The sequence below is a fragment of the Microchirus variegatus genome (genome assembly GCF_963457635.1).
Source record: "Microchirus variegatus genome assembly, chromosome: 16".
Classification (NCBI taxonomy): domain Eukaryota; kingdom Metazoa; phylum Chordata; class Actinopteri; order Pleuronectiformes; family Soleidae; genus Microchirus; species Microchirus variegatus.
Window position 1 is genome coordinate 25,471,460 of NC_139817.1, and position 17,339 is coordinate 25,488,798.

The window sequence follows — 17,339 nt, forward strand, 5'->3', positions numbered from 1 at the left end:
TTGTCCAAGAGCTTATAACGCAGCAACGTAGCAGTGCAGGCTTTCATTACATGCATAGCATTGATACTGATAAAGAGAGGACACAGCTGCATACCATCATTCACTCTAATCTAATTGTCATCGATCATATTTTCATATTATCAAAATATAAAACTAAACCTTTAATTTGGTGACACTGCATGAGATGTATAGAAGTATAATCACCTGTAGTCTTTATTGTTTTGTGTTTTTCTTGCACTCAGTTCAGCTAATAATAAAAATGCTGTATTTTAAGTAATTTACCACATTCTGATCACGTATTTCAAATAAAAGAACATTGCTGGGGATCCAACAGCATAGAAACTTGTCATCAGGACACATTAAACATTTATTATGTGAAACTGTGTTATAAAGGCTCAGTGTGGCTACACCAGTCTTGTACAGTGTTTCTCATCTTGGTGTTCATTCCAGTAAAATAACAATACTGGCTTTAAAAGTGACTGTGTGAATATAAAGCAGGTCAGCAGATAATCTCAATTGCAAACTGTGTCTCTGCCTGTTGCCAGAAGCCTGAGAAGTTTGATCTTAATATTGTCTTCACTACATTGTGAAAGTTGAATGCACGTCTATCTGCCTTTCTGTTTACACTGCAGTCTTTATAATCTGTCTTTGCTGCACGTGTTCAGTCCATGATGATGATTATTTAAAGCAGCCATTCTCAACCTTGGGGTCCCGACCCCAATTGGGGTCGCAAGATGATTTCTGGGGGTCGCAAGGTGATTTCTGGGGGTCGCCAAATCATTTTGGAAGAATATTTAAAAAAAAATTAATAATTATTGTCCCTCATTTTTATTAGCGCTGCTTTGATGGTCAATATTGGACAGTACAGCCATGTTTTTGAGCTTAAAATGAATAAGTACAGTGAAGAATAGTTTCCACCCCCGCAAAAAAAAAACTAGACACAATTTGACACTAAACCTCGACAGTCAACTCTCAAAATGCCGTGTAATTCCCGTCCCTAGTTATCGTTTCATTTCATTAAAAAGAAAAAGAAAGTTTGCGTTATTTGTTTACATTTTAACCGGCTCAACTACCAGCAATACGATGGTATGTAGCGACAATTGTCGGTCTATTACTCACGTGAAAAGTTACCCTCTTGATGCTGCTGTATGTTTTTCAAAAAATCCAAAAGTGTTTCTAAATAAAAACGAATAGCTGAAGTGTGTAAGTGCTTGTCTGATATGTAAATGAGACGTAGCCAACGGTGTATTGATCCGGCGTTGTTTCAGCACCTCGGACAGTGCTTTATCGGGGTCGCGGACAGCCGTGCATGGTAAATTTGGGGTCGCGACTCAAAAAGGTTGAGAACCACTGATTTAAAGGATATGTGAGTTATCTGAGATATCTGAATTATTGCACAATAATGACATATAGATGTTGCTTACCCTGACTTTAAAAGCACTCAAAAACATAATGTCTTTGTCATAGTGTGAGCAACAGGAAGCAACGTGACACTGCTTTAAGATATTCAGCCACAAACATTGTAGTGTTTCTACTTTCTTTCAGTTGGATAAAGGTCTGGTTTTGTATTTCTATTCACCAATTAGATGCTGAATCATAATCTAATAACTTTTGCAGAGTCATTTGTGCCAAGCCACCGTCAGCCACACTGCGCTGACGCTGCAGATCAGCTCATATTTTATTATCAAATGCACTTTTCATTGGCTGAGTGTTGCACCCAATCATAGAGATAGACAAAAACAGACTCTACGTCCACATACAGATGCTCTGTGACAGCGCAGGCCTAAATATTTATGATAATGACGCCACACTGTCAGATAAGCAGCATGAAATATTCATCAGTCAATCAGAGGGCAGCAGACTTAAGTATTCCATCCATAACCAGTTATCTACTGTGTCTCCCTGCAGATGCTCCTCAGCATGGAGGCCAGACACTAATGACCCCCCCACCCCTCTCTTTTTTCCCTTTTTGGGAAATGATTAATTGTAAAATAGCAGTGACCTTTTTGCCTTTAATTAGCTGCCTCTGTGCGACTCGTTGCATCAGACTCCTCGCAGAGAAGCGTGCGATGTCGGGCTGCAGCGAACAATTATTATTTATGTTTCATGGATTCACCCGTCAGTGGTTTTTCTTGATTAATTTATCATTTGTTTGGTCCACAAAATGTCAGAAAAACAGTGAAAAACGTCAACGTTTGAACGACGATGTCTTCAAATGTCTTGTTTTGCCCTGAAGTCAAACATTCTGTTTACAGTCAGGATTCAAGAAACTCACTGGACTGCAACTAACAATTATTGTCGTAATGGCTGAGTCTGTCCATCGTTTTCTCGTTTAGTCAAATACTTGTTTGGTCCGTTAACATTTTGCCAACTTGTGCCAAAGGACATTTAACAAGTATGCAAGTGTTTCTTGTAGTTATTATGTTTGTTGAGTACTAAATTGTGGCCTTGTTTGTAGTGAGCTTTGAATCAATCCACTGCTAATGCTGTTTAAATGGAAACAATTCCTCAAATATGAATGGGTGGTGTTTTTGTTGAGTGGTTATTTACCTTTAACAATGTGTGTCTAACCCAAGCCAGTAAAACATGGTCACATTTAAGCCGATTGTGAACCGTTGAACAACATAAGTGTAGTATAACATGCTGTGAGTGGTCATCACGACTATAACAGTGCAGTATAAATACTTTTGTGTTTGTGTGTGTGTGTGTGTGTGGATACTAGAGCAGCATTGGCAGTGATGAGGTGACTGTGATGACTCGACCGTAACTCCTCGCCTCACAAGCCAGTTGTTGCTGCTGTCGCTGCTGTCGCTGCTGCTGCTGCTGCTGCTGCTGTCACTGCTGCTGCTGCTGCTGCTGTCACTGCTGCTGTCACTGCTGCTGCTGCTGCTGCTGTCACTGCTGCTGCTGCTGCTGCTACAGTCTCTCCGACTGTAGCGTCACAGAGCACATTCTGTCGCCGCAGTCGTCCCGGTTCACAGTTCATGGACGATGACTTGCTGATTTCCGCTGGGATCTTGTCCATGAGCAGAAAGCAACGCGGCATTGCACTTTTTTTGCATTCATCTATTTAAAAAAAAAAGAAAGAAGAAAGTGATTACATTAAAACACAAAATCAGCACCTGAGACCGACGAAAACATCATGTTTATTCATGGAATAAATGTTCCTTTGCAGGCCACAAACTCTGGTGATGTTGTGTAGAGCTGCAACCTACGGTTATTGTCATAATCTATTAATCTGTCCATTATTTTCTCTATTTGCAGTACTTGTTTGGTCCATGAAATATCAGAAAATGTCGAAGAATTTTTTAATCACTTCAAAGAAACCAGATAATATTCACATTCAAGAAGCTGGAATGATTTTGGGGCTGTGGCTGGTTTTGGTCACATCACTTGACGTGCTAGGTTATTTTACGCTGCGTTTCCATCATGGTATGGCTCGGTTTGGTACAATACGTTACAGTTTGACCTGGGTCAGGCTTGCTTTTGACTGAGAACATTACTTGTACTTGGTTAGGCATGATGTGGGCTGTGCCCGATGGCCGCGTAGTGTGACATCATACCGAACATCTCTGCAGTTTCACTGTAGATGCCACTGTGTCAGAGTAAATGTACATGGAACACAGCAGAAATGAAGGATTTTTTTTCTCTCGCCTAAAAAAATATTGCATTTTAAAGCAAATATCACCTCTTAAATATGCAAGCTTAAGAACACATGGAGGTCATGTAACAACGTGGACATGAGCTGTGCAAAGTCTGATGCTGCTGAAGTGAAGCAGAGTGAAATTACAGAGGTTTTAGTAAAAGAGATGTCTAGGCGTGTCACTTTTCAGTTTTCAGCTCCTGTTGGTTTGATCCATCGGTGTTTTAACTGTGTTTGGTGAACATAAGAATGGTTTATATGAGCTTTTAGCCGAGTTTCTGACCTTTCTGTGGGTATGCAGCATGTTTGTGTTTGTTAAAGTTAGACATGGTTTTATGACGCTTTTGTCGATGCATGTTGACACTGCTCTCGGTACTGGGGGAAACGTGGAAGAAGAGGTTGAGAAATAGATATAGAATGATTAAAATAAATAAAAAATGATGAATGTTTGACCTAGTGTTTCTGTTAAGAACTGGGTTCTATGATTTGTAATCCTGGGTTTTTCTGGGATGTTGTATTTCTGTTAAGAGAGCTGTGGAGGCAGAGAGAGAATCTTCTTTTTTGCTTCAAAAAGGCACTTGTTATTCTAGGTCTTGTACAGAGGGATCTCACCTCTCAATCACTGCAATGAAAACATGGTTCACTACAGAATAAAGATCCCAATCCATCCAGACAGAACAGAATAACCAGATTACAGTACACCACAAATGAAACCATGTCCGTGTTCTGAATCAGCAAAAACAAATCTCATCTTACACCATTTGAGACGCAGCATGTTTCCTCCACAGCAACTCAAACCACAGTGGTTGGATTTTGTGTGTAATTATCAGTGTTTACTGTTCAACAAGAGTTTATAAAGAAAAAACTGATTGTTGTGAATGTTGAATCTGAAACGTTAGTGATGGTGATAATAACTCATAAGGTTGTATAATTATCATTTTTGTCATTTGCGTCATAACCAGTGCGCTACAGTTTACACTTACTTTGTGGGCGTTTTATCACACTCGTGAACACGTGTTGGTCAAAACGTATACATCTGGAGCCGCACTTCATGCTAAAAATACAGATAGCTGAAAGCGAAGAGGGAGTTAATTACATGCTTGTGTGCATAATTTTCTCTTGGATGAGGAATTAAGCATAACGGGGAGTTGTCACCTTGTCGTCCTCTCTTGTCATGTGATGATTCTCCTGTGCTGCTCTGACGCAGACTCACTCGAGTCGATGGGACAGTTACTGTACAAGTGCTCCGTGTTATTCGCGTGTTTAAGACGAATCTGGCAACGGTAACACTTCAGTTATTATTTTAAACTAGAGATGCAATGAAACATCGGCCACCGAATGTACCGAGTGGAACAGCACTTATTAAATGCTGCAAAAGTGAAACGGCTGCGTACAGCACAGATTATGAACTCCAGTGACATCGCTCTATTCTCGCCTCCTTTGAGCAGATAACTAAATAGATCAGCTAATCTGTGGCATCATTTCCTGACTGCTTAGTCTTTGGTTGTCCTTCAAGTCAGTCGACCATACACTGACGTGCACTGAAAGTGTTGCAGTGCCTTTACAAATGTGCTGAAATCAACAGCCTTCGTCTAATTGTACCTTCAGCAGTAGTAGAAATCACTGCAGAGGAAGATAATAATTTGACTTTTAAAGTTAATGTTACGGTGTAAAACCCCCCAGTAATTTAGTTCAGCAGGTTGTCGGGGGGAAAAAATGCTACTCGTCTCTAACCGCCCCTGCACTGCTGCTGTATACGCACACAAACGCTCCAGTCCCTCAGTCAGGTCTGATAGTGTTGCTTGACAGAGTCCATGTCTTAACCAGTGTGACCTGCACACTCTTTGTCTCACACTTTACTGTCACGGCACAGTGAACTCTCAGTAGCAACATCAGGAAGATGGAGCGCTCGACGTGCTGTGATGAGTCATAACACGACATCACTGTGTTGTGTTGCTTCGTTACTGCAACATGACCGACTGATATAAGGCTAATATTTCCCACCCTGCTGCACAGAAATGGATCATCTCTCCTTCCTGAGAGAGTTTTTACGAATCATACAATATAGTATGTGGGAAAAAACAGCGAGGTCCTACTTGGCTCTTCCACACAGCAACTCTTAAAGATCTTTAAGAGCGGCTTGTGAATAACACTTTTACAATCATCAGGTTTTTAAGACATCATTATGTCGGAGGGAAATTCTCCACTGCAAGAAAACAAACAAAAACTCCAGAGCATGATGGTGAGTGTATAATAATGCAGGGATCATAGGATGTTGAGCTAAGAGGAGCAGCCAACAAGATACGTTCAAAGACCCTGGTTTCTTCAGTTCTGCAGGGTCCATATCGTGCTTCAAGATGCACTCAGGAAACCTCTGAAATTTGATCATTTCTGTAAACACGCATGCAGTCCACTAACTACCTTGTGGTAATATATGTACCACCAATTAGGTCCAGTCATTGGAGTATAAATGCATTCATCAATGCAGTTTATTGATAAAGCAATCTTTCACTGTTGTGTATATATATATATATTTCCGTAATGATAATAGTGTGTGTAATGTAGTAACACAGACATTTGTGTTTGAAAGTGTTAAGTGTAACTGGAAATCAACAAAATAAACAACTACTTATTACAGTTAAATTATGATGATAGTATTGGTATACCTGGGTATCCTGAAAACCCTATTTTGAGGTAAACCAAATCATCAAATTTCATCATATGGGTTTTAATGTAAAGCTTTATTATTTATATTTCCCTTGATTTCTATAGGACTGATATGGTTTTTGTCAACTCCAAGGAATTTAACCAGAATAAGTCTGTGCTTCACGCTCCACAGTTTGAGAACTATGACTATAAGCTATTACCATGGCAGCAGCAGCGACTCTTCTATAATGCTCACAGTAACACTGTTAATGTGTCCACTCTCTGTACAGCAGCATTCATGCACAGCCCGTGATCACAAACACAGCAGGTTTAACCTCATGGATTTTTCACTGATGTCCAAAATAGAATGTGTCACAATCATTTATCTGGCAGAGAGATCCACACCTATATGTGTAATCCCCCAGAATGCCTTGGGGCAGGTTAAATGCCACCTCTAATCCTAGCTCTTCAATGTTACCATGACGCTCTCCCACGTTTCTTTCATTTTCTTTCGCTGCACTTCCGATAGAGTCCACTGACCCTGTGCTCTCACTCATTACCCTCCAGAACCTCGGCTCACACCATGAATCACGAAAGCCCAGTTGGAGCTGCCTTCACCCCTCAGTGACGAGCTGCACACACGGTGACCCTTAGTTAGTGTTACTGTTGGACAAAGAGTGTGTGTGTGTGTGTGTGTGTGTGTGTGTGTGTGTGTGTGTGTGTGTGTGTGTGTGTGTGTGTGTGTGTGTGTGTGTGTGTGTGTGTGTGTGTGTGTGTGTGTGTGTGTGTGTGTGTGTGTGTGTGTGTGTGTGTGTGTGTGTGTGTGTGTGTGTGTGTGTGTGTGTGTGTGTGTGTGTGTGTGTGTGTGTGTGTGTGTGTGTGTGTGTGTGTGTGTGTGTGTGTGTGTGTGTGTGTGTGTGTGTGTGTGTGTGTGTGTGTGTGTGTGTGTGTGATGTGAGGAGGAGGCATTTTCTTATTGTTCAATATCAAGATTTCCCTCGACTCCCAATATCTTTATAGAAGCCTGAAAAACTGTAGGATAAATAATGTAATCTATAATATTCGTAGCACGGATAAATTGATCCGATACCTGGTTTTGGTCTATACCAATACTTGGCAAAATCCTTGGCTCAATGTAGCATCTATATTGGACTATATTGGTATTGGCCATAATTCAAGGCTGTGAGATCAGTATGAATATGTGTGGAGTCATAATCTGTAATAACAGAGGCTTTAAACTGTTCACTCAAATCAGGTATTTTCCGGTGGACATTGTGTCCTTTAAATCATATTTTTCTGTCCTGACATAATCAACCTTTCCATATAGTGTACGTTAGTAACAACGTTGGTGTCGCTGCATTTTTGACGTAGATTTCCGAACACTGAAGTGGAGAAAATCTGTCGTCTCACTCTACAGTCTGAGCTGAACTCCTCTGTGGTGTAAGAGAATCTCAGGCCTTGTTTAGACTATAGTCCAGATCGGATTTGTAAGCATAATTTGATCAGTTCGCATTATATATTGCAAGTGATCAGATCTGTGTGTGTCTATACTGACATTTTAAAATTCTATAGTTACAGGCCACATCCCTGAACTAGTCTAAAGAAAATGGACGACAGAAATGTGTCTGTTTCTGTTCTGTGGAGTCGTGGTGCAAACTTTATTCAGATTTTTAAACTATTGTCTTCCACTGTGTCCATTGTTTAACGTGACTGCAATTTACTCACGGACCTACGTTGTTGTTGTTGTTGTGAGGGATGCAGAAGCTCAGGATAAATACGTTATGTTGTCAACACAACAAGAGCTTTTCTTCTGACATTGTCCAAACATGTAAAGATCCGTTGATGTGATTAATGACTAAAACAGCAACAGCTGAACATGCTGCTACCTCCTTGACTTCTATGCTTACGTGCTCTCCAGCTATAATTTAGTTAAGTAGTTTTATAATTTAGTTTGCACAATGAAGAAGATGTATATCTGCATCTGCTGCTATACAAGTATGAAAAATACTTTAGTTTCACTACAGAAAAGACGAAATGACCTCTTCATGTGGTGTACTCTCAATATAAAGGCCTGTTAGGTATCGGCAAAAAAGTCTAATATGGACCTGAGCTCAAACAGTGTCTGCTCTCCTCAGGATTAACAAATAGACTGTGTTGTAGAACGTGGATTTGTTGGTTGGCTTTTTCTGTCTCATGTCAACCATTTCTGCACAATTGAACCTGTGTAAACCTTTTTTTTCCCCCACGTTCTGTGATTGCTGCTCTCTTTTCTAACTTTACCTTTTCCCCAAAACTCAGTCAAACTTTTGTATTCTCACCAAAGGAAGTGGGAATATCCTGCATACTAACCTGACAGGCAGACTGACAGTTGTCTCATGTACGTCTATCATTTGTTTTTAGATTCCCTGAATGTTGTCTCATCCCCACTCCAAAGTCATTGGTCAACCCTAACCCGTTAACTGCAACTAACGCTGATATTCATAATCGATGAATGTGTCCATCATTTTCTCAACTAGTGCAGTAGGAAGTGTATATGTGCTGGATGTTGTGCGTACCTTTATGAAAGTAAGTTTTTTATGGAGTTGCAGACGTTAGCATGCTAAGCGGAGATTTAGCTTTAGACGTTGTAGTGGTCTTAGCATGCTAATGGAAACTGTCGAGCTATGACACGCGTCAATACATTAACAAACATGGTTTTTACCAGTAGGCTATTGTCTATTCACGACCTGTAGAACTGAGGCTATTGTGATCACACCCATGCATTTTTAAAGCACTCACTCACTCACTGTAAAACTGTGAATGTTTTGTCACAATCAAATACTCATCAATCCTTAAAGTTATGAGCTTGTACACGATGTCTGTACAACAAACACATATTTTACAGATGCATTGATTTAAAAGAAGCCTGAGGGTGGACAGTACTTACTATGAAAGACAATCCTGATGGCGCCCCTGTCTGGTATAGCGTGATAAAATCAAGGATGGACACCATCAGGTCATGCTCAACCCATATCCAAAATCTTAGGTCGATCTGACACAACTTTCTTTATAGATAGATACTTCACTGATTTGAGTTTAGCTTTGTATTACTAGAATAAAGGTAGTATTTTTGAAAAAGTATTCTTCCCAAACTCAGTTTCTCCTGAGTTGAGAAATATCTTCATTCTCTTTTTGTTTCGTGTCCACCAATGACACTTGGTTCTGTTAGCGTAACTGTTAGCAAAGATGGCGGACACCGTTTACATTCTGGGAATGAGGTCCCGTCCCTCTATGGGTGGGTCTAAAAAGTGCAGAATTAGCGTTGCAGTTTCAAGCCTCGGACCAAGTGTCACTGGTCGATAGAAGATATTTCTGGGGGAAACTGAGGTTGTGAAGCACAAAGCACAAAAAATACTTTATTATTTGTTATATGGAGATAAGAAAAAACGAGTGATTAATTTAGTATTTGATTGCTCTACATTTAACAACAAACATTTTCCACACTTCCAAAAAATAAACCCTCACAGAGCATTATCTTTATTCAACTGTATAAATGAGACTGTACCAACCTGAAGAAGGTGCTCGAGTCGCACATCACTTCAAGAAATCACCATTTTGTACTGAACATTTGAACAAAACGATCAAGATATTACATGATTTGCGTAGTTGTACGTTGTCATTTCTCTCACTAATTAGTCAGAAGACTGTTGTGTAGCTGTAACTTCACACAACAGCCTTCCAGAATATGTGATAGATTTAACAGGCGAGGATGTGAAAAATCCAACGGCACGGAGCTGCAATCTCAATCATGCTCCGTGTTCGTACGACATTATATATATAATTATTGTGTGTTTGTGTGTATATATAGAAAGGGTTCACCAGCAGGGGCCCAGTGTGGTGTGACAGTATCCTTCCTGTTATTATTGCTGCTACAGTTCTCCCGTCTTTCCCTCATAAACTGCTGTACAACATATTACCAGGATATTTCAGTTTGGAAATAAATGTCTTCATTTATAAGAACCATTTTCTAACCAGGAATGTGATGATAAATGATGAGATGTCACGATAAGTTGACTGTGGTGAATTCCCGTTATTGGCGAAAATTGATAATGATTGACGTAGCCCACAAGGGGGAGCCTGCAACTTTCCAGTCATTCAAAAGAAACAATGTATCCTGTCACGTTGATGTTGGTCAGAATAATTGCCCCAGTGTTCCCCCCCCCTCCCCATCGACCCTCTGGTCAGAGCTCCGCCCACAAAAACCTGGATGTTTTTGCAAAATTTGGCGGTTAATATAACTGTTTTTTTCTTTGAAATATTAATGTAATTTATTCATCAGATTAGATTACAGATTATAGAGCTGTGCCTATTTATCAAATAAATAAACTATGTATGCATATTTTTAGTTATTGCGGCAATATTGTGAGTCACAGTTATTTTCGCTCACGATAATCGTGACAAGAAGTGTTTATGCCTCTTCTCTACATGCTGCACAGTGTCAGTGTATCAGTGATGTTTGCTCCCAGGTCAGCAGTGAAAAAGCAGGGAAACAGTTCCCTCAGTTTCCCCCGAGCACACAGTGCGATCTCCTGCAGCGAGAGCCGAGAAGCGAAGCCTTAAAGGATTTAATGGCGTCAGATGTTGCTCGGGGAAAGTGGCTCGTATGTTGCAGTAAAAGTGTGGAATGTGCCAGCGAGTGTGAAGATAGTGATTTTCAAGCAGATGGCTGCTTATCTGTGGTTACGCAGAGGGCTGAGCGTGGCCGTCAGTGTCTCTGTCACTGTAATTACCACTGTTTGTTGTTGGTCTCTGTTCTGTCAGGTTTATAGTCATCATTTGACTCACGTGTTGTGCGTTTGTTGTGGTTGAGACATGAGCAGAATTCCCAGGAGAAGCTGTTTTACTGTTATTCTATGACAAAGGAGCATCTGTATGAGGTTCAGTGTGATTTTCATGTGAAATTACATTTGTTTTTTTAGATTTATATTCTCAAAGCTAAGATATTATTGAAAATACACTTTTTTGTTTGCAATGATCAGACTTTTGCATTTGCGCTTCAAACTTCTTTTTTCTTTTTTTTAATTGTTGAAAAAACACAATAGTTGAAGATTAATTTCGAATAATCGTTGCAGCCCTAATCTATATCGTGACATCAGATTTAAGTGATAGGGTATCTGTGATGACTTTTCCTGGTTTCAGAAGCTGTTGCATTGATCCCCATATTTATTATATTAAATAGATTTGTGAAATGCACTGAATATTATAAATTACATTTTATATATGCATTGATTAAAAAAAAAACAAAAAAAACAAAAAAACATGGAATTGACAAAATTATATTTTAAAAAGTCACTTTAATTAATTTAAGGCTAATTATTTGTGTTACGGCAGAATTCTTACATTTTATTGTTTTATATATGTATTGTCTGAAATGAAAGGTTATATAAGTATTTTAAGCATGTAATACACATCACAAACAGTATATATTTTATTTTGGATTATAATGTCACTTTTCTCGAAAGAAAACTTATCCAGAGAAACAGCATGTGTGCAGCTTTAAGTCCCTGTATATATCCTCATATATCCTCATATGTCCTCATATATCCTCATATGTCCTCATATGTCTTCATATGTCCTCATATGTCCTCATATGTCCTCATAAATCCTGATATATCCTCATATATCCTCATATGTCCTCATATGTCTTCATATGTCCTCATATGTCCTCATATGTCTTCATATGTCCTCATATGTTCTCATATGTCCTCATATGTCCTCATTTGTCCTCATAAATCCTCATATATCCTCATATATCCTCATATATCCTCATATGTCCTCATATGTCCTCATATGTCCTCATATATCCTCATATGTCTTCATATGTCCTCATATGTTCTCATATGTCCTCATATGTCCTCATTTGTCCTCATAAATCCTGATATATCCTCATATATCCTCATATATCCTCATATGTCCTCATATGTCTTCATATGTCCTCATATGTCCTCATATATCCTCATATGTCTTCATATGTCCTCATATGTTCTCATATGTCCTCATATGTCCTCATTTGTCCTCATAAATCCTCATATATCCTCATATATCCTCATATGTCCTCAAATATCCAGACATTATTTTGAATCGACGAGCTTTACATAAATACCGCCCAGTCCTCAGATCAGTAATGGACACATATAATTTCCTGTGGGATTAAAACAAACAAACAAACAAACATGAAGCATCCAGTTGTAGCATAAGATACAGCAGCATACGACGACAACATGAGACATGAAGGAAATGAAACGCTAATAAAAGTAAATAATGAAATTAAAACTACTGTAGTAAGAATTAGAAACACTAGAAACACAAGTGAACGATCAGAAGTCAAACTTTGTGTTATAATGTGCTTTTGTGGAGCAAACGTGTGTTCACTCATCATCAGTTTGTGTAATAACAGTAATAACATGATGATGAACAGAACCTGTGGATCCGTCACATCCATCAGACGTCGCTCTCTCTTCCTGTAACCACTTCCTGATCGTTATCGCCCGACTTCGTTGTCCTCCAGAGATCAAACATCTGACCCACATGCATTTCCTGCTCTTGTTAGATCCTCCTCAACATAATGAAATAAATATTCATATGAACACCAGGCTGGTTCCCCGGAGACGACGAGCCTCAGTAACAAACACACTTTCTTCTCATCCAAACTCACTTTACTTGGAGAGAGGCCTAGTTTTAATCAGGGTGAAGGCTGCGATTTGCTTCAGTGCAGTTTGATAGTCTAGATAATGTGTTTGATTGTGTTATGTAACTGTTTTCTGTTTCCCTGAGGGTTTTTTCTCAGTCTGTTTCCCCAAAACATATGCTGTGAATCACTGCTGGAGCTGCTGCTGCTGCTGCTGTGTCACTGTATTATATATGTATGTACCAGTGGTTTCCTGTCGAGCAGATTCTTAGCTGTTTAAAAATAAAAACCTCACTAACACAGAATCTCAGCTCTTGTTTCACAGTTGTATGTGAATGTTGTGCAGGTTTCACTCCTCAGAGGAACTGTGAAACAGTGAAATCACATTTATTTCCATCATTAGCTGAATACTCTTTACTCTTCAGCATGTTGAATACTCAAAGTACACTTGTCTGTGGTGAACTTTTTCAATACTGACATGAATTGTGACAGGATTAACTAATAAATAACAGTAAAATGGCCTGGAATGAACTCGCATCCTGGGGCGAAGGTGATGAGCTGGTGCTCAATCATTTTCTTTAATAATAGGGAAAGAAATCTCTATACAGCCAACACTGAAGAGAGGAAAGTATTTATAAGGACGTCATGATTCTCCAACTCCTCGATTTTATTCTCAATCTTTTTTTCCCTCTCTTTGAGCACAGGCCATTTTTAGACTTAGTTTAGTCCAGGATCATTGGTTTTATGTCAGTCTAATTATTTAATTCCCATTTTGAGTGTCTGCATGGTGTCACGAGCGATATAATGTCAAAGTCATTTGTTTGCAATGTACCACAATAAGGTTTTATTGTCAATTTTAAATAATTTTTCACCAGTATGAATGTAACAATAACCAGTAAATAGGAAAAAAATGCAAAAAGAAGAGGTCATTAAATCCTTCATTCCACCTCTGCTTTTGAAGGTGGTGCGTGTCATTACTGCATCAGTTCTGCACATGTGCTTGGCTGAATTCCCAGAACCATTGACACTCAGACGCCTCTTGCCGCTCAGTCCAGGATGATGCAACTGATCGTAACCGAACTGTCTAGGTATCGCGGTATATAGTCCATGGTCGATTGGCTCAACCAGAGACAGTTCTCCTCACAGTCTCTGCAGGCATAACTTATCGATCACGAGTGGCTTTTCTCAGGCTCAACAGATGAGATCACAGATAAACTCAGCTGTCAGATATACTCAGAACCATTTTTAATCGTGTATGTGTACTTCAGCGGGAGAAATCGGAGGTGTGGCGTGAGAGAGCGTGAGAAGTCAATCAAATGCATCTCTGCCATGATGATCGTCTAAGATGACGCTCTCTCTGCCTTCATCTTATAACAGAGTGTGTGTGTAGTGCTGTAAAACAGTTTGTGTTTCTCCTGACTCCTGGTCAACAGTCCTGATCTTGGAAGGCGTTTTTTCCCCGTGGAGACAAACCCCAATCTTTAATCATCATAATGACTCTCAAGCTGTTAAATGATGGTGAAAACACTGCATTGTTCAGCTTTGAAGCGATGACTGATGATAAACGTGTGCATTTTCTCTCTCTGTCACAGGATTTTAGGCATTCTTCCCCCTCATCCTCTCTGGCCTGACAGACCCACCAGCCCATCACCATGAACTACCTTCGCCGGCGCCTCTCAGACAGCAGCTTTGTGGCCAACCTCCCCAACGGCTACATGATGGATCTGCAGAGGCCGACCCCTCCAGGTTCGTCCACCTCCTCTCCCGCTTCCCCGGCCACAGAGAGGCGGCAGCCACCAAGCGTCCCGACTGAGACCCAGGTCTCGGGTTCAGGCCCAGGCCCAGCTGCAGGCTCTGGCCCAGCTGCAGGTTCAGGCCCAGCTGCAGGCTCAGGTTCAGCTGCAGGCTCTGCAGGTTCAGGCTCAGGCTCAGGAGTGCGCTTGGGCTCAGCTTCAGGAACAGGGAGCTTCCTCAGTTCCTTCTCCAGTGTGGTGAAGAGCGCTCAGATGGCCCAGAATGTCGCCGCGGCTGCACATGCCAAATCAGCTGCAGCAGCATCAGCTGAGGGCGTCTCAGCAGGAAACAGTCAGCCCGCCAAGCCTGTCGTACGCAAGCCCAAGATCCTGCTGGTGATTGATGATCAGCACACAGACTGGTGAGTGGAAGGTTCATGGTGTTAGCATGTGAGTAGGTGGGTAGTAGAGCAGAGAATAGTACTGAACTCTCCTGCTCATGTGTAGAAAATAAACGGTTGAGAAGACTTCTGTGAGATGAATGATTTTTCAAAATGAGAAGTAAAATGTAAGGTTAGTTGCTTTTGAGTTTCCTGGCAACAACATCTTTGTAGTTCGGAGTAGGAATGGGCATGAGTATTCCTTTATTTCCTTTATTATAAAAATGCAATTTATATATTAAAATAGGTACAAAATAAATGTTTTATCAGTGATTGTATTTCTAAAAATTACGACTTAATTTATGGTGCATCTATTGTCACAAGTGACAGCAAGCATGTAGTAAGTGGACGTGATGATATTTACCAGGGTCTTTGAATGCATCCAGTAAGCTGATCCTCGTAGCTCAGCACACAGTGAACCCTGCATTACTTTCAGTAGCTCTCATGCGCTGCAGTATTTGAATAATTGATAAATAGAACCATTGAATATTCAAATCGCATTTTTAGTTGAAATGTCCATCTCTAGTTTGGTGTAAAACATCTTACATCAACTCTTTCTGTGCTGTTTATTTTCTTATTTGTTGAGGGGAAGTAAAGTCTCTAAACTCTCACTACATACGTGGTTCTTAAACTTTTTAAACCACCTGAGAAAATATTGAGCTGTTGAAGTAACAACATTATCACCAAACTTTAAAATACTGGACTTTCCACAGAGGTTTTGTTCTCTTCAGTTAGACAGAGGTCGTGATTTGTCGCTGTACGATTGTCTGGAAATATATTGATCATCAAAGAATCGTCGTATCGTGGACCGTGTGTATCACCCCTAGTGTATTGGATGACTTGCAGTAATGACAACTATTGTCTGTGAGCTAGTTCACTTTTCATTGTGTGTCAGAAGTTTGTTTTTGCGACTCAAAAGCATTAATTGGTTTTGATTTTGAAAGGAGTGAGACATCTTATTGTTTATATTAGACTTGTATGTCCTTGGCTCGTACCATGGTTCTTTGTGCTTGGATGAACATTGCCATGGTAACCAGAGGAAGGTATAATAAATGAGCTTTAATGAGAGGAGATGGCTTCATCTTTTACCTACATGTCTTTTTCTGGAGCTGCAGTCAAAGATATCCAGCAACTAATGTTTGTCTCGTCTTAATCAATAAACCTATCTTCCACTTCATGAATTGCTTTTCTGTTGCCTGACATTTGCTGGTAAATCGACCTCAGCAAAGCAGTTATAAGCTGTTTTCCAACCCTTTGCTTTCATCTGCAGAGGATCATTTGGTACCAAAGCGTCTGTGGGGGGATTTGTGCTCACAGAGGTCTAAAAATGATGACTAAATTAAAGCACCCAGCTGACGGCAGAGTCAGAAGCACCAAATATTGCTTTCAATTTGCTGAAAAGCCTTATTTTTTTTTCTTTTCCTTAATTAATCCGCCTGGCTGTGAGCCCAAAATGGACCCGTTCTTCTTCACTTGGTGTTTCTGACATGAGTCATCACCAGAGGATCATCCGGCCTCATTCAGACTCTCATCCTCACTCTTGACTGAACAGCAGGGGTCGTTATCCTCGTCCGAGAAGGCTTTGACACCTGCTGTGGTCTGTAGCTGTTTAAGTGAATTATCCAGAGGGAATTCATTCATTGTGAGCTCGTCAGGGTTTGTGCTGCAACGCCTGCACGATACAAGAGAGGACATTAGAGTAGATATCATGTCATAGTTTGTGCTGCTGGTTTACTGAATTTCACTATATTACTTCACTTATAGTTGTGATCATCTACAGTTTTTGTGTGAGAGTACTAGTAAGAATATATATATATTTTGAGGAGAACAGAAGAGCCAGTGTCTTAAATTACGTCAGGAGGGAATCTGAAGTATTTAAAGCTTTGTATTTGAAGAAAAAGGGAAAAACAAGTGAAAAATGTAATGATTTATCAGTGTTGAAGAACGGAAAATAACTCAACTCTACACATTGATCATATTTCCATTTTAACTTCTAAGATTGGGTTTGGTTACATTAAACTTGGACTGTTCCATTGTTGCCCACCGAGTGGCGCTGTAGTTTCATCGAAGCGTTGCAGTGACAGTTCTTGTCATGTTTTATTTCTGTGTCAGAGTGAATGGATTTGACCAGCAGATGGTGATAGATGATCGTCTGAGGTTCAGATGAAGAAGCACTGGCTGTGTATTGATGCTCACAGATGTTTTATAAG

The 17,339-nt window shown here is 40.1% G+C and overlaps 1 protein-coding gene across 1 annotated transcript in view; it reads left to right on the top strand.

Annotated features, from left to right (window-relative positions):
* syn3 (synapsin III) overlaps positions 1–17,339 on the top strand; it is a gene marked incomplete at its 3' end in the record, with an annotated part of 110,000 nt that overhangs the window by 1,650 nt on the left and 91,011 nt on the right. The window contains exon 2 of the mRNA XM_083902227.1: positions 14,549–15,111. Within this exon, the coding sequence (XP_083758353.1) occupies positions 14,609–15,111 (503 nt within the window). The 5' untranslated portion in view covers positions 14,549–14,608. The remainder of the gene's footprint in view (positions 1–14,548; positions 15,112–17,339) is intronic.